This window comes from Pseudorasbora parva, chromosome 22 (assembly GCF_024679245.1).
Source record: "Pseudorasbora parva isolate DD20220531a chromosome 22, ASM2467924v1, whole genome shotgun sequence".
In the NCBI taxonomy this organism is placed as follows: Eukaryota; Metazoa; Chordata; class Actinopteri; order Cypriniformes; family Gobionidae; genus Pseudorasbora; species Pseudorasbora parva.
The window spans coordinates 36,688,273-36,709,367 of record NC_090193.1 but is presented as its reverse complement, the minus strand read 5'-3'; the positions used below and the strand labels follow the sequence as shown (position 1 = coordinate 36,709,367).

The 21,095-nt window shown below is 35.7% G+C and overlaps 2 protein-coding genes across 3 annotated transcripts in view; both read left to right on the top strand.

Moving 5' to 3' along the window:
• Window positions 1-5,714, top strand: part of emp3a (epithelial membrane protein 3a (MAM blood group)) — a 49,497-nt gene extending 43,783 nt beyond the window's left edge. Inside the window, exons 4-5 of the mRNA XM_067431556.1 lie at window positions 4,649-4,789; window positions 4,910-5,714. Coding sequence (XP_067287657.1) covers window positions 4,649-4,789; window positions 4,910-5,085 — 317 coding nt within the window. The 3' untranslated portion in view covers window positions 5,086-5,714. The remainder of the gene's footprint in view (window positions 1-4,648; window positions 4,790-4,909) is intronic.
• A 377-nt stretch (window positions 5,715-6,091) lies between these two features.
• On the top strand, window positions 6,092-20,912 carry fam83e (family with sequence similarity 83 member E). Of its 2 annotated transcripts, none has more exons than XM_067431868.1 (10): window positions 6,092-6,942; window positions 7,723-8,459; window positions 11,072-11,218; window positions 11,732-11,856; window positions 13,421-13,843; window positions 15,387-15,440; window positions 15,554-15,601; window positions 15,699-15,909; window positions 17,745-17,921; window positions 20,140-20,912. In XM_067431868.1, the coding sequence occupies exons 2-10, from the start codon at window positions 7,992-7,994 to the stop codon at window positions 20,299-20,301; spliced, it is 1,815 nt and encodes a 604-aa protein (XP_067287969.1). In that variant the 5' UTR covers window positions 6,092-6,942; window positions 7,723-7,991; the 3' UTR covers window positions 20,302-20,912. The 2 variants fall into 2 exon arrangements, with proteins under 2 accessions (XP_067287969.1, XP_067287970.1); XM_067431869.1 differs by having other exon boundaries at window positions 7,583-8,459.
• Window positions 20,913-21,095: the final 183 nt, after the last annotated feature.

Sequence of the window (21,095 nt, the reverse complement as noted above, 5' to 3'; positions counted from 1 at the left end):
AAGTATACACTGTCGTCATTTTGAATTTTTGTCCATTTTGTCTTCATGTGATAATTGAATAATTTGCACTTTTATGTCATAGTATACACTGTCGTCATTTTGAATTTTTGTCCAATGACATAAAAGTGCAAATTATTCAATTATCACATGAAGTCAAAATGGACAAAAATTCAAAATTACGACAGTGTATACTATGACACAAAAGTGCAAATTTATTCAATTATCACATGAAGTCAAAATGGACAAAAATTCAAAATTACGACAGTGTATACTATGACATAAAAGTGCAAATTATTCAATTATCACATGAAGTCAAAATGGACAAAAATTCAAAATGACGACAGTGTATACTATGACACAAAAGTGCAAATTTATTCAATTATCACATGAAGTCAAAATGGACAAAAATTCAAAATTACGACAGTGTATACTATGACATAAAAGTGCAAATTATTCAATTATCACATGAAGTCAAAATGGACAAAAATTCAAAATTACGACAGTGTATACTATGACATAAGTGCAAATTATTCAATTATCACATGAAGTCAAAATGGACAAAAATTCAAAATTACGACAGTGTATACTATGACACAAAAGTGCAAATTATTCAATTATCACATGAAGTCAAAATGGACAAAAATTCAAAATTACGACAGTGTATACTATGACACAAAAGTGCAAATTATTCAATAATCACATGAAGTCAAAATGGACAAAAATTCAAAATTACAACAGTGTTTACTATGACACAAAAGTGCAAATTATTCAATTATCACATGAAGTCAAAATGGACAAAAATTCAAAATTACAACAGTGTATACTATGACATAAAAGTGCAAATTATTCAATTATCACATGAAGTCAAAAAGTATACACTGTCGTCATTTTGAATTTTTGTCCATTTTGACTTCATGTGATAATTGAATAATTTGCACTTTTATGTCATAGTATACACTGTCGTCATTTTGAATTTTTGTCCAATGACATAAAAGTGCAAATTATTCAATTATCACATGAAGTCAAAATGGACAAAAATTCAAAATTACGACAGTGTATACTATGACACAAAAGTGCAAATTTATTCAATTATCACATGAAGTCAAAATGGACAAAAATTCAAAATTACGACAGTGTATACTATGACATAAAAGTGCAAATTATTCAATTATCACATGAAGTCAAAATGGACAAAAATTCAAAATGACGACAGTGTATACTATGACACAAAAGTGCAAATTTATTCAATTATCACATGAAGTCAAAATGGACAAAAATTCAAAATTACGACAGTGTATACTATGACATAAAAGTGCAAATTATTCAATTATCACATGAAGTCAAAATGGACAAAAATTCAAAATTACGACAGTGTATACTATGACATAAGTGCAAATTATTCAATTATCACATGAAGTCAAAATGGACAAAAATTCAAAATTACGACAGTGTATACTATGACACAAAAGTGCAAATTATTCAATTATCACATGAAGTCAAAATGGACAAAAATTCAAAATTACGACAGTGTATACTATGACACAAAAGTGCAAATTATTCAATTATCACATGAAGTCAAAATGGACAAAAATTCAAAATTACGACAGTGTATACTATGACACAAAAGTGCAAATTATTCAATTATCACATGAAGTCAAAATGGACAAAAATTCAAAATTACGACAGTGTATACTATGACATAAAAGTGCAAATTTATTCAATTATCACATGAAGTCAAAATGGACAAATTCAAAATTACGACAGTGTATACTATGACATAAAAGTGCAAATTATTCAATTATCACATGAAGTCAAAAAGTATACACTGTCGTCATTTTGAATTTTTGTCCATTTTGACTTCATGTGATAATTGAATAATTTGCACTTTTATGTCATAGTATACACTGTCGTCATTTTGAATTTTTGTCTAATGACATAAAAGTGCAAATTATTCAATTATCACATGAAGTCAAAATGGACAAAAATTCAAAATTACGACAGTGTATACTATGACACAAAAGTGCAAATTTATTCAATTATCACATGAAGTCAAAATGGACAAAAATTCAAAATTACGACAGTGTATACTATGATACAAAAGTGCAAATTATTCAATTATCACATGAAGTCAAAATTGACAAAAAATCAAAATTACGACAGTGTATACTATGACACAAAACTGCAAATTATTCAATTATCACATGAAGTCAAAATGCACAAAAATTCAAAATTACGACAGTGTATACTATGACACAAAAGTGCAAATTATTCAATTATCACGAAGTCAAAATGGACAAAAATTCAAAATTACGACAGTGTTTACTATGACAAAAAATTGCAAATTATTCAATTATCACATGAAATCAAAATGGACAACAATTCAAAATGACAGTGTATACCAAGGGTCTCCTACCAGTAGCTTGTGGCCTGATTGGAGGTAGCTCGCCAAGACGTAGGCTACTTTGCATCTAATCAGAGTGAGCTAATTTAGACTGACTTAGAATTTTTTAGTCATGAACAAATGTCAATGTAAACATGCAAATGTAGGGTTGTCACAGGTACAGGTAGGCTACTTTAGTACGATGTTGGTAGTGAAATTTAAAAAAGAAAATGATGATACCAGCATTTCTGTATTACCGGTACGGACCCTCGAGTATATTCGGTACACGCAGCTTTCGTGTTAATCCAAGCGCAGGGCTCCAAAATGTAGCCGAATATATACTAGTGTCTGTGAATATTAAACTGCAAATTACTATTTAAATATTACTCCTGCAAATTCTGCGTCTCTGCGTGAATTACAGGCGCGGATGCGAGGGCGCGGCAGCGCGCGCCAGAACGTGCACACACACACACTCGCGTGTCTCTGCGGTGTGCCACTATGAGGACACACGGACGCATAAACTGTCACTTCATGAGAATTTAACGTTTCATTAAGTAAGCTGTCATATGAACACAGACACTCAAAGGTCTTCACGGCAACCCATCATAATAAAAGTTTGGTTTAACGTTGATAAATTGACAGACTATATTTGGCTATACTGTTGCAGCCTATACAGTAGATGTAACTACATCTTTATGTAATTGTTACGAACTGCTCTGAGACAGAAGGGTTGGAGATCCAAACGCAGTATTTATTAAAGGGCAGGGGTGGTAAGTAATCAAGTAAAAATACTTTGATACTTAAGTATTTTTTTCAGGGATCTGTACTTTACTTGAGTATATTTTATTTGCATCTACTTTTACTCTTACTCCACTACAATATTAAAGGCAAAGTTTACTTTTTACTCCAATACATTTCCCCATGCCCGCTCCAAGTATTAATTTTACACTTGATTTCCAAACCGGTGTGGTTATGGATGATCCAGTCGGGTATAGACATGGAAAAGCTGACAAGTCAGGTTTGCCACACTAACGTTAGCTCAGGGTTTCCCCAGCTTTTTTATTTTGCAGCACACAATTTACTATGAAAACCTCAGTAACATTTTACAATACGGGTGCACTATTATAATTCATGCCTAACTAATGCACAGATAATCATGAGTTAATGTATTACTAATGAAGAACTAAACCATATTAATGATTTCTGCATCAGCAACTAATGAACATTCTCTATGATTAATAGATTAAGTAATATATGAATTGCTATTAATTAAATATGACCTCATTAATTCCCTAATAACATATTACATGAACTAATAATGTACATTCATGTATTCAAAGCCATGCCTTCGGACTCAGTTGTCTGTTTAATTAATCATTAATCATAACAATTGGCAAAATTATATTATGACTTTACTTGTTGAGGCACATGACTGTTAACTAATTGTTACGTAATATGTCATTGTGGTTATGGCTTTTGAATTAATTTTGAATTAGTTAATAGTATCTTGCTCCTCATCTGTTTTATGGAGCTAATGTTATGGAACATGTCTATTTTAAGTTTAACCCCTATACTGCGTTAAGGTGCTTCATTGTCTCCTATTAATTGCAAATCTAACAAATTCTTAAATGCAGTATCTAATCTTATCATTTGTTCAATTAAAGCATTGCATATCAGTCCCAAAAGATTTTATCTGCTTAATTATTGATATTTAAAGTTAATTTGAATATTTACTTTTTACTTTCGGTACTTGAGTACGTTTTAAATCTGGTACTTTTGTACTTTTCCTCAAGTGATGTTTGAATGGAGGATTTCTACTTTTTCTACTTTTACTGGAGGATTTTTTTATTTAGGTATATATACTTTCACTCGAGTATAACTTTTGAGTACTTTTACCACCTCTGCGTGTAATAAGCGGGATAATACACCCAGCCGGTTGTTATCGCAGAATAAACCCCTTCAGAGTGATGCTTCGCTTCGCGTCGGGGTCCTGATCACTCTGTCGGGGTTTAACCGGCTGGGTGTACATTATCCCTTACTTAAGTACCCCTAGGGAAATTTTTTCACTAGAGTTGTCCTTTAATGACAGAATTAATGACACATGCATGTCTTTCAAAATAAAAGTCTCCCATCAGAAAAACATTTAGAATCATGTTTTTTTGTTGTTTCTTTGACTGTACACTCACCAGTTGAGAAACACTGCTCTACTGAGGTTAACTAAAAATCGTTTTAAATAAATGTCTATTTGTGACTATTTTTCTCTCTCAGAATGGCTGCAGTCAGTCCAGGCCCTCATGATATTATCTGTAGTGCTCTCGTCCATCTCCTTCATGGTGTTCCTCGGACAGCTCTTTACCATGTCCAAAGGAGGGCTATTCTACTTCACTGGTCTGTGCCAGATTTTTGCAGGTAAGCAGACTTCAATTAAGTCGTAGGTAGGCAGAACATTGATGTCAAGATAGGACCATATGTGCTGCCCCCTTGTGGCCACTCCCTATTCTCACTCCATTCACCCCTCCACACTCACAGGTTTTGCAGCTTTTGCAGCTGTTCTTATCTACACCTTTCAAAGGAGCGAGATTCTTCAAGATGTTCGGGAACTGAAAATGGGTCATTTCGGCTACTGTTATATTGTAGCCTGGGTCTGTGTGCCACTTTTACTTATTAGCGGTGCACTTTATGTGCATCTGCGCAAACGGGCCTGATTTTCTGTTGAAAGGGATAGTTCACCCCTTACACCATAATTTACTCACCCTCATGTTGTTCCAAACCTGTATGAGTTTCTTTGTTCTGTTGAACACAAAAGGAGATATTTTGAAGAATGTTGGTAACCAGACAGTTGACACCAGCAATTGATTTCCATAGTATTTTTTTTCCTATGGAAGTCAATGGGTGCCATCAACTGTCTGGTTACCAACATTCTTCCTTTCAATCCCTTTAATATCATGCATGTACAGTTTAGTCTGCTATGAGGTGATATATGCTCATGGCTGTTTTTTAGGTGAACCAGTTTATGATACATGGCTTTATGATTGTTATTTGTAATTTATTACTAGTTTGAAGGACCAAACTCCCAACACCTACTTTGCTGCTTTTACGAAGTTGCATCAAAATGTTCTGTATTTTCCCATAGTGAGAAAAAAAGCTTTAATGCGGATAGTGGGATTTAAATACCAATGCTTTTTATAATCATGCGTTAAGAAAACTGGAGTCATTCAGATCAGTTAGCTGGAAACGCAAAATGTCAACTGGAAACCTTGCTTTTTTCCCCGAACACTGAATATGTGTCTTTGCATTATGTTTTTATGTATGTAAACTTTATAAATAAAATATTTTTAAAAAATCTCAACAGTAGTTGTTCACTGTAAAAAAAAAAAAGAAGGTTAAATGCTGCCTTTAATTTTTTGGTACAATCAGCTTGGATGTTTAAGTCTTTTCAACTTACTGACTTTAAAAAATGAGTTGAATCTTGTATAACAAGAAAGTTGAAAACTGCTTAACTTATTTTGAAAACCATGTTGTCAACTGGTTAGATAGGACCAGTTTTCATCATATCATTATTTACAGTGTAGGTTGGTGTAAACAACACTTAGTGTTGTTAAAATATTCAGCACAAATAAACAGAAAAGAAGAGCAGTGCCACAAAAAGGCTGCATTTCATGTAGGATCAACAAATGTCAAACAGAAACTTGAGTCACAATACTGTGGTTTACATGAGCTTAAATCAATCTGCACTGCTAATTTAAACACTGAAATATTCCATTCGAGCTGCTCTAATAAATGAATGTCATTGTATTTGGTTGTTGTGTACATGACTGATCAGCATGTCACATACCATCGTACCACATTCTCTGCTTTTGAAAGATGAACTGTTGATTCTGTCTAAGGGACAAAATAAACACTGGCATTAGACGTGACACCTACGGAGAGAAAAGATTAAAGAGGAATGTGTGCATTAATGAGTTGCATGGAATTCATGCAGAGCCCACAGGTGAGCAAAGGTGAGGATCATTAGATTTAAGCACATGTAGCTTCTCCGCTTGTTTTCAAGCATCGAGCATACAGATGCTTGAAGTGCATGATGTGAAAAGAGACCACTCGGCAGGTGTTGAGTTCCAGCCTCGCCCCCTTTTGACTGTAGCTGGGAGGGAGGGAAGGTCTCAATCTCTGCTCCCTGGAGAAGACTTGCTCGGCTGGTAAAACCAGTCACAATAGCGGGCCGGCGACAGAGAGGCACTCTATGTGTTTACTAAAGACACAGCAAAGACAGAAATCAGGCTTACGAGAGAGGACGAGGGCTGAAGGGTGACCAGAGTGTTTTTCAGAACATGCTTTGGGGATGGTAGATGATTTGCTGACTCAAGACATGGATATGCACGAAAGCTAAAAATGGGCAGATCGCAGTGATGACTTGTTGCTCGCATTGGCTGGTGACGGGGAGTAATTTAACACCAGACAGAGAGAGGCCATTTAGAATGGGAGGAGATAGCAGAGATATGTCAGAACTTGACGGAAAGAGTCGATGGACTGAGGGTGTGTGTGAGTGAAACAGGCACAGACGGGTAAGTCTCGACTTTTAGTATATAATTTGTTATTGTGAAGTATAACCATAAAATAGATACGTGGAAATGCATAGCCCTTGTGAAAAAGAATTACACTTTAGAATACTTTATAAAGAAAGCGAGCTGAACGTAATGTTTTCTGACACTTAATTGCATTTTAATTGTGATTGCAAAAAAATTTTATGGTTTAAATTTATATTAAAACCATTTAGCTGAACTTAAGGGTGACTTTTTGACCTTATTTATTTGTAAGTACATCTTTATATGTAATTTCATAACTACTTCTATAATGCTTAAAGTGTACTGCCGTATGTCAAGCATTTATGGTAAACTAAAATGTACTAATTTCTATTGAAAATTGTATGTCATACATTTAATTATACATTTTGTAGTGATGGTGTTGCAGTTTATTTTAAATGTACTGTTACACACCACAGTTACTGTAAAAGTATAATCATGTACTTTACAAAAGCTTTAGTATGTTAGTCAACACATCAAAATAAGTGTGCTTTAAAACATGTTAAAAATGATTTTAATAATGTCGATCATTAACATGATTGACATTATTACAAAAAGTGTTTTTTAAAGCTCTCTTTAAGTACACTCAAGTGTCCTTTTATTTATGTATTTGTTTATTAAGATTTGATGAACACTACAAGTGCACATTCAATACAATGAAGTGCACTTCTTTTACACAAGAGTGCTCCTCAGACCAAACTGAAGCGGTCTGGAAAAAGCTGTGAATGTTCTTAAACTCTGATGTTCCTATTCTCCCTCAAGACTGTGTCTTCCAGGACACTCTTTAAGTTCTCCAAAAGCTTCCAGGAACAACAGCAACGATTCCCCCATGGAGTATCCTACTTTTCTCTTGACTTTTGGTGGCTAAAAAGAGTTAAAAAATTTCAACGCATGAAGACGAACCTCAACTATTTGAATAATTCACCAAGTAACTTGTAGCAGCTGCTAGTTATTCTCTCCACATCAGCATGCCGTCTTCCACAGTCATTTTATTGTAGAGGGATATCTCCATTCATCACCGGGTTCCAATCATGTCAAACTCTCAAGAGCAGAGCCTCAATGAGAACGTCGTCTTCGCTCCATTGACGCAGTCCAATCCGGACTTCTTGCACTGCGAGGAGGAACGCTATTGTGTGGAAAGTCTGGTGAGCTCCGGTCCTGAGGATTTCTACACCAAACTCAACCAAGAACAAATCGGATCGTTCTTGTCCACGGGCGAGGTGAACCAGATCTCCGGCTGGGTTGAGGACTGTCACCAAAGCGATGCGGTCCTGGAGGATGGGAACGGCGAGGTGGAGGTCAATTCTGAGGGGGACGACCTCTCCGGACATTATTTTCCCACAGAGTCTGACACTCCGGCACCATGCTTGGAACTAGGATGGCCAGAAAGGTACTCCTGGATGGACATGGGACGAGTTGAAGTGTTCACCAATCCTCCTGTAGAACAGGAGCCCTCCATACGGGCAGTGCTCAGGAGACTCTTACAAGGAGCCAATAAGGTCAGCTTTATTTCTATAGCACTTTTATTTCTACAGCTTCACAGCAATAAACGGGAAAATTAAAATGCATACTTAATAAATTATATATTTGACAAATTCTGCTCTAAAGCAGTTCTGAAAAGACCAGAGTGACTGTCTGTTGATTCAGATCAGTTCAATAACTGTAAAGTTCAGCAGTTCTGAAAAGACCAGAGTGACTGTCTGTTGATTCAGATCAGTTCAATAACTGTAAAGTTCAGCAATTCTGAAATGGTTTCAACCTCTACACAAGCCAATTTTAGATCGAGTGTTCAATGTTGATTCAGTTCAGTTCAATAAATGTGTAGATGTTGCAAAAAGCATCAATTATGAAACGATGTCGATTCAGCAATAAAAGGGCTCTAAAGGAGACAGTAGTTAAGCCTAGGGGCCTCATCTATAAAAACACATCTTACATCAAAAGGGCAGAATCGCATTTAGTCTATAAGTGCAGACACATGCTGTGAAGATGTTATGCATGCATCAACATGCATCACCTTTGGCCTCTCATACCAAACATTTCAACATTGGTTATGAAAACACATCACAATATGCATGAATATAATTAATTATAATGTTTTAACTGTTTTTTAATAATTGCATCACTGAAATGAATTGATTTATTTGACTTATTTCCTGAAATTAATAATAACATTAACATAACCGGGCCATGTGCTCATTCGTTTTCTGATCTCCTTGCCTAATGATGATGAATGCCGCACTTATCATAAAGAGATATTTGTAGGTGTTGATGCGCTTGATTTTAAAGTCAGAAGTTGAGGTCCATATTTTGGTGTATCTCCGAATGTAATTGCTTTTCAAACAAGAAAAAATGTAGGGCGAGGCTTGATTTTTTTCCATGGAAATTTAATTGTATAGTTGTGGTATTGGTGGATCTCATGTGAGTGACAGGTAGGGGTTGAACATAACTTATTTTTATCAGTTCTTTTGTCTTTGGGTCATTATATTTCTCACAGGTTTCTGCTTGTTCTAAATTATATACGGATAAAGTAGCACAGTCAAGATTGCATTCATATGAATGCATTAGTGAGAGCAATTGCGTGTGAATTAACTCCATCTGGCAGCGTCTCTTTACTAAATGAAAATTAGTCCACGATTTACTCACCCTCAAGCCATCCTAAGGGTGAGTTTCTTCTTTTAGACGAATGCAATAGGAGTTATATTACAAAATGTCCTGGCTCTTCCAAGCTTTATAATGGTTCAATAACTGTAAAGTTCAGCGGTTCTGAAATAGGTTCAACTGCTACACAAGCAGATGACAATAATTGTAGCTTGAGTCAGTCAATATTGAATCAGTTGATTCAGGGGTGGAGATTTTGAAGGCCAAAACAGGGCATCTATCCATTATAAAAGTAATCCACGCAGCTCTGGGGGGTTAATAATGGCCCTCTATGGGTTTGTGTAAGAAACAAAGTGTATGATGTAGGACCATGGGTGTCAGAACATTGTATGTGGGCTGGACAAGACCCACCCACTATTTAAGACCAATGATATTGGACTCACTCACTTTTACCGTCTCTAAATCAGCGCATATCTGTTCCCCTACCTCTAAACGATAAAAAACATTATTAGTATACACACGTTAGATGCTTTATTTCCACGTCCCCCAAATTTTTACCTCCTTTTTATTGAAAGTAAATGCCTTTCCGATCTGATGTGTGATGGGAAAAAGGAGTAGAGCGATTTCGGCAGAAGGTTGTTCCGAATGTTTGGTTGATTTGCATCAACGTTCTACACTAAGACGTGTGTCTTACCCCTACACTATAACTAGTGTAAATAATTTGTCTTCCATAATTTTGTCTGGCCCAACCAGACGTTTAGTAAACAAGGCAGGCTTAATGTAAATAGCATCTACTCCAGTAAAATTTTACTGGGGGAGGACCCACCCACAAAAAGGCATTGCTTTGCTTCAGAAGGCTTTTATTAACTCCCCGGAGCCTTGTGGAGCAATTTTATAATGGATGGATGAACTTTTTTTGGCCTTCAAAATCTCCACCCATGTCAACTCAGATTGAATTCGTAACAAGAATGTCATATACACTTGGGATGGTTTGAGGGTGAGTAAATCATAGTAATATTTATTTTGGGTAAAATAACCCTTTAAAGCATCATGGCAGAGCATTAAAGTCGATATTAAAGTCTGTACAACCTCTGTGACAGGATGTCCTGTCCTTGTGCCAGTAAACGTCATCGGAGAAAAAAAGAGATGTGATTAAAGATTATGAAGACACATGAATGAAAAAAATCATGTGCACAAATAAATCATTTAGAATAAATCCTGCAATATTCCATTTGTGGCTCCAGGATGAGCTGTGGTTTATAAAGAGAGATGTGTTTAAGAACATTTTTGTGCATACGGAGGTATTATACAACTTTTGAAAAATAAAGTTGGAAACTGTGATGTGTTTACATTTGGGTTAGGGTTAGGGGATCTTAGGGTTAAAGGATCTTTATAAATGAGGCCCCAGATCATTAAAGCTAAAAAAAAAAAAACCTTAGTTGGTTAAATGCACAAAAAAAAAAAAACTATCTGGAGGAAGTCCACTAGATTTTTTTGGATTTGTTTTGGGCAGGTGATCGCCGTGGTCACAGATAAATTGTCGGACAATGCGGTGATTGGTGACCTCCGAAACGCTGCGTCCCGGGGGGTTCCGGTGTACATCATCCTCAACAGAAGATCCGCGGAGGAGAACTGCTCCATGCACCAGCTTCAACATCCGGTGAGTGGATGGAATGGATAAAGAGATCAATGACTAAAGCATGAGTTTGTCCTGGATTTCATTATAAAATGCAGTTGTTCTGTTGAGTAAGTTGTGTAACCTTTAAGCCACAAAACCTCCATGCACGCCTTAACAGACTGAACTTTAGGCTGTTCTTCTAAACAAAAGACCTAGACACACCTTAGTGGATAACTCTGTGATGAAGAGTAACATTTGCTGAAAGATGCAGAGTTTCCCTTTCTGTCTCTCTAAGCATGAATGAGAAGAACTCTCAAAGCCACGGTGAACAGGTTCAACTACATTCATCTGGTTGGGATGAATGCCGTGTGGTTGTGGAATGTTTAAGGTTCATATCACTCCGCATCTCTGAAACTTAACTGGAACTGACCTTTAGTTGAAAGCTGAAAGTTTCAAATTTTGCGGAAATAAACAGAACAAACAAGTTATGCATTGCAGATTAAAGATTCTGAAACATGTAGTTCAAAGGAAATCTTCCTTGATGACATTTTCCAGAATATCATGGTGCGCATTCTTGGAGGTAAAACGTTCCTGGCGCGTGACACGAAGATGGTTGTTGGAGAGCTGAAGAACAATTTTGTGTTGGTGGATCTGGAGACGGTGATGTTGGGGAGCTACAGGTAAAGGACGATTTTGTAACAGAGCTCATAAATCAGTCTTTTAATAGAGCTGAGAAACACATTACCTGCAGTTGAAAGACTTGCTCTAGGGAATAAGGGTGGGAACCTTCTGGGATTTGAACCAACTTTTGGGTTGCCAGCTCATACCTTTAAAGACTATAAGCCACACCACCCCTACATTTATACAGACAATTAGTGAAATGAACACTGTGTGGGAACAAACTCTGGTCTTATCTCTTTCACAGTTGTTTAAAGTAAGATTTAAAATTGTTTTTTTTAAAGAAGTCTCTTCTGCTCACCAAGACTGCTTTTATTTCATCAAAAGAGAAAAAGAAAAGAAAGAAATATTATTACAGTTTATAGAACTGTTTAATATATTTAAAAATGTAATTTATTACTGTAATAAAAGCTGAATTTTCAGCATCATTACTCCAGTCTTCAGTGTCACATGATCCTTCAGAAATCATTGAGATATAATGATCTGCGGCTCAAGAGATATTTATGATTATTATCAGTGTTTACAACAGTTGTGCTGTTTATTAATTTTTGTGGAAACATGATATTTTTTTTAGATTTGAAAAAATCTGACCAAAAAAGATTGAGAACCACTGATAGTCCATATAACTCATGCGTGATATTCCAAGTCCTCTGAAGCCATTTGATCACTTTATATGAGGAACAAATGTTTTTCTTTGATAGCAAATGGATATATTACAAATATAAAACTCAAAAAATATACTGCATTCAAATGCAGGTCACTATTGTTCACAGGACATGTGCATGAATGTTTGAATTATGTGCAAGAATGAGATATTTCTTTAATAACAATGCACTGTAAAAATAAAAACGGAAAATGTGCTGGTCATTTTCTGCCAGTACACTATCCAGTAATTTTACGGAAATTTCCGTTGATCCTTAAAAAACAAACTAATGCAATGGCTAATTCAAAATACAGGTAAAACACCCGTAAGAAAACAATATGGAAAATTCCTTCATATTTTACACACTGTAAAAATGTTTGATTGTTTTTTGTTGGTTTAACTTAAAAAATCAAGTAACCTGGTTGCCTTAAAATTTTGAGTTTATTGAAATTAAACATTTGAGTTGATTCAATGAAGGAAATTTGTTTAATAAATAGAAACTCAAAATATTTTTGTATCTGAACCACATAAAAAAAATGATAAATCATTTGGCATGTTTCACTGCATCATCAGAAATAAAACACACAATTTCCCAATATGCTTAAAAAATCTTTTAATAATATTTTATTAAAGGTTGTCGAATGTCGAATGTTCCTTGTATTAACTCAACATTTACATTTCAATGAACTCAAAATGTTAAGGCAACCAGGTAACTTTTTTTCTAAATAATTTTTTACAGTGCAGTACATTGTGCTCTTTTTTCACAGTGTGTCTTTCATTCTGTACTTCATGTGAAGCAATCAAATGGTATCAGAAGACTTGGAAATTTGAGCATGAGTCATATTGACTATTTTGTTATAGTTTTATGGTGCTACTTTGCTGGTGCTAAATCTCTTGCTTTTGTTTTTAATTGTCTTGGTCAGTCTTACCTGGAGCGATGCTCACCTGCACCGTCAGCTCGTCACCGTTATGAGTGGCCCGGTCGTGGAATCATTCGATCGAGAGTTTCGGATCCTCTATGCTGCCTCGCTTCCAATCCCGGATGCATGGAAAACTGGAAAACCAGCTACTGAACCCAAAATATATAATAAACTACTGCCCCATAATATAAAAAGCAACAAAATTGAAATTACCGAGTTCATCGGCAATCCGCCACCACCTCCTACCGACAGGATTTTGGACTGGGAGGAAATGGGAGTCATCCAGAGATTCCCGGACAACTCTCTTAATGATGATGCAGAGTTGCTCCATCATCTGCCCCTCATGCACAGACATCCGGGAGGATGGGAGCCCTCCTACAATGACTTTAACAGCAGACTTCTGCCTGGGCATCAAGAGGAGGGCAAGTGAGTATAAGGAAAATGGCTTTACATTATAAAATATATTAAAGGTACAATAGCCCTCTAGCGATTAAAAAATAAAACCGCATGCATTTAGTGGAAGAACATCGTTTTGGTTGTGCTTCAGATCTACTTGAAAATGATTATCCTACTGCTCATAAGGCTAAAAGGGATAGTTCACCCAAAAATGAAAACTTGATGTTTATCTGCTTACCTCCAGGGCAAACGAGATGTAGGTGTGTTTGTTTCTTCAGTAGAACACAAATGAAGATTTTGAACTCCAACCATTGCTCCTATAATGCATGTCAATGGGGTCTAATGTATGCCCTGTGGGGTAAGCAAATAAACATAACATTTTAATTTTTGGGTGAACTATCCCTTTATGAGATATAACCAGTTTAGATAAGGATTTCAAGCTGACTCATTAAAGACGCTGCTGTAGCTTTACCCATTAATAGACACGTTACTTCCTTGAAAATAAATTCCAGCACAGCTACAACAGCCGTAATGAAATGAGCCTAAGTGAGTTATTAAATGAACTCACTCAATACATATGGTAATTTGTCTGATCAATAAAATACCTTACTGACCTGTTGAGTAATAAAAAAAAATCAATGTCACTTTTTTATCATTTCAAATATGATAAGACAAGCACAGGCGAGTGACGTATGTACACATTTCCCCGCAAAAACCGTCCCGACAGGTCTAAGAGCACTTGGTGGCTAACCACAGGGAATCAGAATAAGACAACAGCAACAACAAAAAAACATGTTTTGGATGATATATTGACTGATTATTTAAGATGTTATATAGTGTACCTTTAAAACAGATAATGGTTAATTGTTTTTGTAAATTGTAATGTTTCACCATACAATTTTTACTGTATTTTTGATCAGATAAATGCAGGCTCTGGGAGCATAAAAGGATTCAAACTAAAATCTTACTAAACCCAAACTTTTTAATTGTAGTGCATGTAAAATATATTCTCAATTTAAAAATGACAACTTTAAACATAATTTGAAAATTTAATTTTGCATACTATAAATAAACAGAAACCACCATAATTTCATATACAATCATATATAATTGAATTTAATCATATACAATACATAAAAGGCACAATTTGACTAAATATTATTTTATTTTGCGATATTAGCCAACTTATATTTCCATAAAGAAAAATATAAAATGGAGTAGAGATATCATGTTAGCTTTGTGTAACAAAAATGTAAAATATATAATATATTATTATAAAAGCCATTATTCAAGTTCATAATCCCATTTTAATGTGCAGACGCGTATATGACATGATCATACCATGACTGAATGAGTAGATGATAACATTTTGTATTTTCATGAACCGCTTGTAATTGAATGAACAGTTTTTGATATGTAATGATGGCTAAACCCTGACTCATTTCATATACAGTATATAATATTCTGATATAATATTCTGAAGCTGCTGCATGTTGTATTTCAGAATGAGCTACAATATTTGCCCTAAAAGACAGTTTTTTGTAAAAACTTCTCTGTATTATCTGCATTTCAGGTTCAGTTCAATGTTTCTGTCAGACTTTAGGCATCCGGAATATCATAGACAAAGGTCAGCATTTCTCAAAAAGGCTTTTTTTGTGAGTCATGGATATATTGTTAGAGATGTTTGCTCTTAACATACATGTGCTTTTTCTGTTTTTTGGTTTTGTTTTGTTTTTCTAGGCGACATTACTCTCCAGGAGAAATGCATTGCAATGATGTGGTGAACAGGTAAATATTACAACTAGTCCAAAAGAGAGAGAGAGACAGGTACGCAAATATTTGAGTAGATGTTAGCAAACCTCTTGCTCATCTCTTCAATCCAAAGGCATCTGCACATACCTGACAGAATCACATATCCTCGGCTGAATCCTGAAAATGAGGAACGGTATCCTGTGTACACATCCCGTACATTTAGAAACGACATGACCTCAGATGAAGAGATGGGACCCGGTCTGCGACGAGAGCCTTACATGAGGAGGGACCGACTTTTAGGAGATCCGATAAACCCGGAAGGAACCACACAAGCCGATCTAAAGGTATAGGCTACAATTGGTAGGGAAGATTGGTGGAAAACGCCAAACCCCGTTTTTCCCAAAATAAATGCTAGATAAAATTTAAGATATGTTTTTGTTGCTATGAACTACGTTGTCCAGTGATGTGGAAATTTTCACCGCAAAGCTTACACTAGTGACGTACCTGAGAGAAAAGGGATTTCACGTTAAGTGATATAATCTTTAAAGGGGTGATGAATTGAGAAATCAACTTTCCCTTGAGATTTTGATATATAAAGGTTCATGGTAATATAAGAATATCCTGTAAGTTTCAGAGCTGAAAACTTCCTTGTTAGTCAAAGAAAAGCTTTAATAGACACCAGGCCCAGAAATCGATAGTGTTGCATCTTGTCGTCATCGACTGACGAAACGCCTCAACAGAATAATAAGCACGTGTAGTTCAGAAGAATATTAGGAATGTGTGGTTGAACTTTAAAAAAAGTGTTTAAAGGGAAACTTCACTGCTTTTTTAAAAATCAAACTGTTATTTCCTTAACTAAGACAAGTTGATACATACCTTTTTCGTCTCAGTGCGTGCACTTAATCTCTCTGACGCGCGGTGATGATCTGATAGCATTTAGCTTAGCTCCCTAAGCCCAGTTCATTCACTATGGAACCAAACAGAGATCAAGTTAGAAGCGACCAAACACCTCCACGGTTTCCCTATTTAAATACAGTTATACCAATAGTTGAACGATCAAGTATGGTGACATATTTTTTTTTTTTAAATCCAATAAAAAAAGTTACACAGTCTTTAATGGGGGTGTTTTCCCCACTCTACCCTATACAGGAATAAGGTTATGACACCGTGATTTATTGTGAATACAGTCACGTCTGAAGGTATACACTACCTTATTGGTTTTATAAAACGGATACAACACAGTATAAATATTGATGCTGAAAACGTAGCCTATGTATTAATGTTACTTCCTTTAAGTAAAATCACTGAATTCCACCCATCCGCCAGAAAAAAATAATAGTCCCTGACAATTATACTGTAGTAAATGGCAAGAAAATGTTCCTAGTTGTAATATGCCTCATCTGATGGAGCTCAAAACAAAAAAGAGAGACTAGAACTGGAAAAAAACATACTGTAGTCTATCTTATATAGCATGGCATGGCTTTTAGTTTAAACCACAGCGTGAGTTCACACGATAAGTGTAAGATGAACGTACAGTAATAGGCTATAGCCTTCTTGAAACTGAAAACTTTTAAATAATCCCTCTGCTCTTTTGAAAATTTGGGCACACACATGCATACCATCATCCACCCGCATTGACAGATGGAGGTGTGTGGCCTCAAAATTAAAGGTAGGCTTAATGACGCAGACAAAAAGCCAGGGGTCACTATACTTCCTTAAATAGTTAAAGCTGCACTAAGTTACTCATCCAAAAAAAAAAAAAAAAATAAATAAAAAAAAAAAAATTATTTGAGCACAAAAACTACTTAGTTTTACTACAAAAACGAACTTACTTAGTCTAAGTAAGTTTGTTTTTGTAGTAAAACTAAGTAGTTTTTGTACCTAAATTTTTATTTTATTTATGGGTACACCATGAATCCATTTTCCAATACCTTTTTGGTCTTATTCTGAATCACTGTACACTTATAGTAAGTGTTTATATTGGAATTATTTTAGTCCGGTTCTGGTAGACACAATGATTATTGAACCTTGGTATTCATTCAATAGGACAATACCAAAAATATTGCTAGCAAAGCCACATCTCTTGTATAGTTAAGGTAGGCTATTTTTTTTTTTTTTTTCCATTTAGACTTAATTTTAATTCTTTATGTTTTCATTTCTGTTTTGTTGTCTTTCACAGAAGCCGTCAGATCTTTCCCGGAGCAAGACTTTTAGCACTTTGAGCGACATTCTTAAACGAGTCAATGCACGTCGCAGTTCCCCAGGACAGACTGGGATGGAAAACCCAGCGCCAGGCATCAGCAAATCCACACTGGAGCTCCAGCGTTCAGACATGGCATCGAGCGCTCAAACCACCGTAAGAGAGATTGAGATTTATTTATCATTTCACTTGGCAGCTGTTGGGACAAAAGATAAACATACAATTAGCCCTAAAAGAGCCATAAAAACAATGCCTATATTTCCACTGATATTTCAGGTCAGGTGATGGAACCTGATTATTTTGAATTTAATTTCTATGAACCACATTTGTGGCATGTTGTCAATTATGACACAACTCGTTCCTTGACAACACAACACACGTTTTGCAGTAAATCAATGTACTACAGAACAGAAGCCTAGAAGAAATGTACTTTAGATTTAAGCCTTTAAAATGTCTCAAAAGTACACGCCAACAAAAATATAAATGCTGTTCTATTGAAGTTTCTATTCATCAAATAATCCTGCAAAAAATGCATCACAAAAATACAAAGCAGCACAAAATAATAATAATAAAAAGTTTTAAACATAATAATAATAGGGAATGTTTCTTAAGCAGGAAATAATCATATTAGAATGATTTCTGAAGGATCATGTGACACTGAAGACTGGAGTAAGAATGCTGAAATTTCAGCTTAGATCACAGGGATAAATTACCTTAATTACATTAAAGTGGCATATTCATATAGAAGTTATTTTAAATTTTCACATTACTGATTTTATTTTATTTTTGATCAAATAAATGCAGCCTTAGCGAGCCCAAAATATTTTTAAAAAAGAAAAAAAGTGCACTATGCAACTTTTCCGTCCACTAGAGGGCACCTATTGGAAAGTTTGAGCTTAGAATCTTGGGACATGTTGTTTTCACCTCACAGCCGGAAAAGTATCGGGATAGGACTCGGGCAGAAATCATGTTTATGGATGCGATTATTAGCGTTAGTTTAGTATGAAGCAAAACAGGACCGAGTATTGTGGAGCTGAGCAAGGCTGCTGGAGTGATTGTTAAAGGGTTAGTTCACCCAAAAATGAAATTTCATTCATTAATGACTCCCCCCAATGTCGTTCCACAGCTGTAATACCTCCGTTATCCTCGGAGCACAGTTTAAGATATTTTACATTTAGTCCGAGGCCTTTCTGCCCTTTGATTGTAAGTGTATGTCCACTTGCTGTCCACATCCAGAAGGGAATGAAAACATCATCAAAGTAGTCCGTATGTGACATCAGTTGGTTAGTCAGACTCTTTTGAAGCATTGTCTTCTCTTCCACGTTTGTTTTCAAACCTCAAATAAAGAATCAAGCGGTCGTAAATCAGCAGATTGATTCGTGATTCATATCGCCAATGTCACGTGATTTCAGCAGTTTGCCAGTTTGACACGCGATTCGAATCTTGAATCACGAACGTTTGATTCTTTATTTGAGGAACACGGAAGAGAAGACAATGCTGAATAAATTCGTATTTTTTGTTATTTTTGGACCAAAATGTATTGTCTATGCTTCAAAAGAGTCTAACTTACCCACTGATGTCACATATGGACTACTTTGATTATGTTTTCATTCCCTTCTGGACGTGGACAGTATAGTGTGCATACACTTACATTCAAAGGACAGAAAGCCCTCGGACTAAATCTAAAATATCTTAAACTGTGCTCCGAGGATGAACAGAGGTCTTACGGGTGTGGAACGACATTGGGTTGAGTCATTAATGAAAGAAATGTCATTTTTGGGTGAACTAACCCTTTAATAAGATGAGCGCAACATGCGCCTCGTGAGCAGCGGGACTTTTATTATGCTACAGTCGCCGGTGCCATTTCGGTCATGAGTATGAGGTAATGCAACTCTGTTTATCATATTAGATACATTTGAGTTTGTTGAAAATTGTTATGACGCAACTCGCTGCACTTGTTTGCACACTGCAGTAAGAGTAAAGTGTTTCTGCAAAATAAACCCGGAAACCGAGGGTAACGGAGATATGACTCCATTGACAGGCAACTCTCTCACATGTCCCAGTTCATTGGTTAAAATAGCAGTTCTCACGATTTACAAATAGTTGGAACTATTTGGGATATTATAAGTATTCAACTGAACAACATACACTGGCCTAGTGGTTTTTGGATAGTTACATAGTGCACCTTTAATGCATAATCAGAAGTTCATTGTCCACCCAGTTTTACTGAGGCATTGTAACCTCTGACACACCTTTATTTTCTACTTTGAAGTGCATTTGCTGATGCATTGCAATATATTTATGCACACCAAAATTGGAAATTGAACAAGTGTATACTCAAAGCTAAGAAATGACCCACACTATTGTCTTTCAGAACTGTGATAATCTGCCTCTGACCCCAGCTCTGGCACTTATGAAAAAGAGAAACGATGATGTTAAATCGGGACTGTTGAGGAACATGACCAGTGTGTTTACGCCAGGATTAAGAGCTTCCAACTATGGCCTGCAGAGGGAGTCATGGAGGTCTTCTAAGTGAGGAGGAGGAGGAGGAGCACTGAAGTTAAGCAGGAAACCCCAGACAATGTCATCACCAGTATTACAATAATTCCCACATATTTAAATATGTAAAAGTTACTGTAATAAGCAGGGCTGCAGGTACAAGGGGAGTTTCCTGCTTAATGAGAATAAATATTCATCAGCAATGATGTCACACTTGAAAAATAATATATGCCTGATTTACATGATGGACTCATGATGTATAAACTGTCATATTTTCTCAATGAAAAGATCAAATGATTATGCTGCCTAAGATTAAATTGAATAGCCTACTACAAACAACATAAGAGACTGGCTCTTTCTATTTAAGCATGCTCATCGTGAAATTTTGCATCCTGTTTTACTTCAGTTCATCCATCATTCTGCAAAAGAGGAGCAGGTTTACGATTACAGTAGCCTATAAAGAAAGACCTTTTTATCCTTTGGAATAATGTGCACCACTGAGTCATTCAAAATAAGACCAGGAAAGTGTATTAAAAAGTAAGATCTAATTAATTTCATGTTGATTTTAAATAATTTGACCTGTCTGGCTGCTAAGAACAAAAGTCCACAAGTATAAAAACATTGTTTATGTGACATAATAAAAAATGGTAAATAAACAGAATTTAAGTCAATACATAATTGATTCTACTTCCAAAACGTGTTTTTGTCCTACCCTAATTCACTATTATACGTTTTAAAATATATATATATATATATATTTTGGACCAGTCAGGATCGGTTTCGCGGGAAATTGCGCACATAGGCTACGTCACACGCACGTGCGTGTCTGTC

Bases quoted from the DNA above. Each gene is read 5' to 3' on its own strand.
- fam83e (XM_067431868.1), top strand. From the start codon at position 7,992: ATGTCAAACTCTCAAGAGCAGAGCCTCAATGAGAACGTCGTCTTCGCT. The intron at 11,857-13,420 runs GTAAAGGACGAT...TGTCTTGGTCAG, and splicing joins GTGATGTTGGGGAGCTACAG to TCTTACCTGGAGCGATGCTC. The intron at 15,602-15,698 runs GTAAATATTACA...TTCAATCCAAAG, and splicing joins TGCAATGATGTGGTGAACAG to GCATCTGCACATACCTGACA.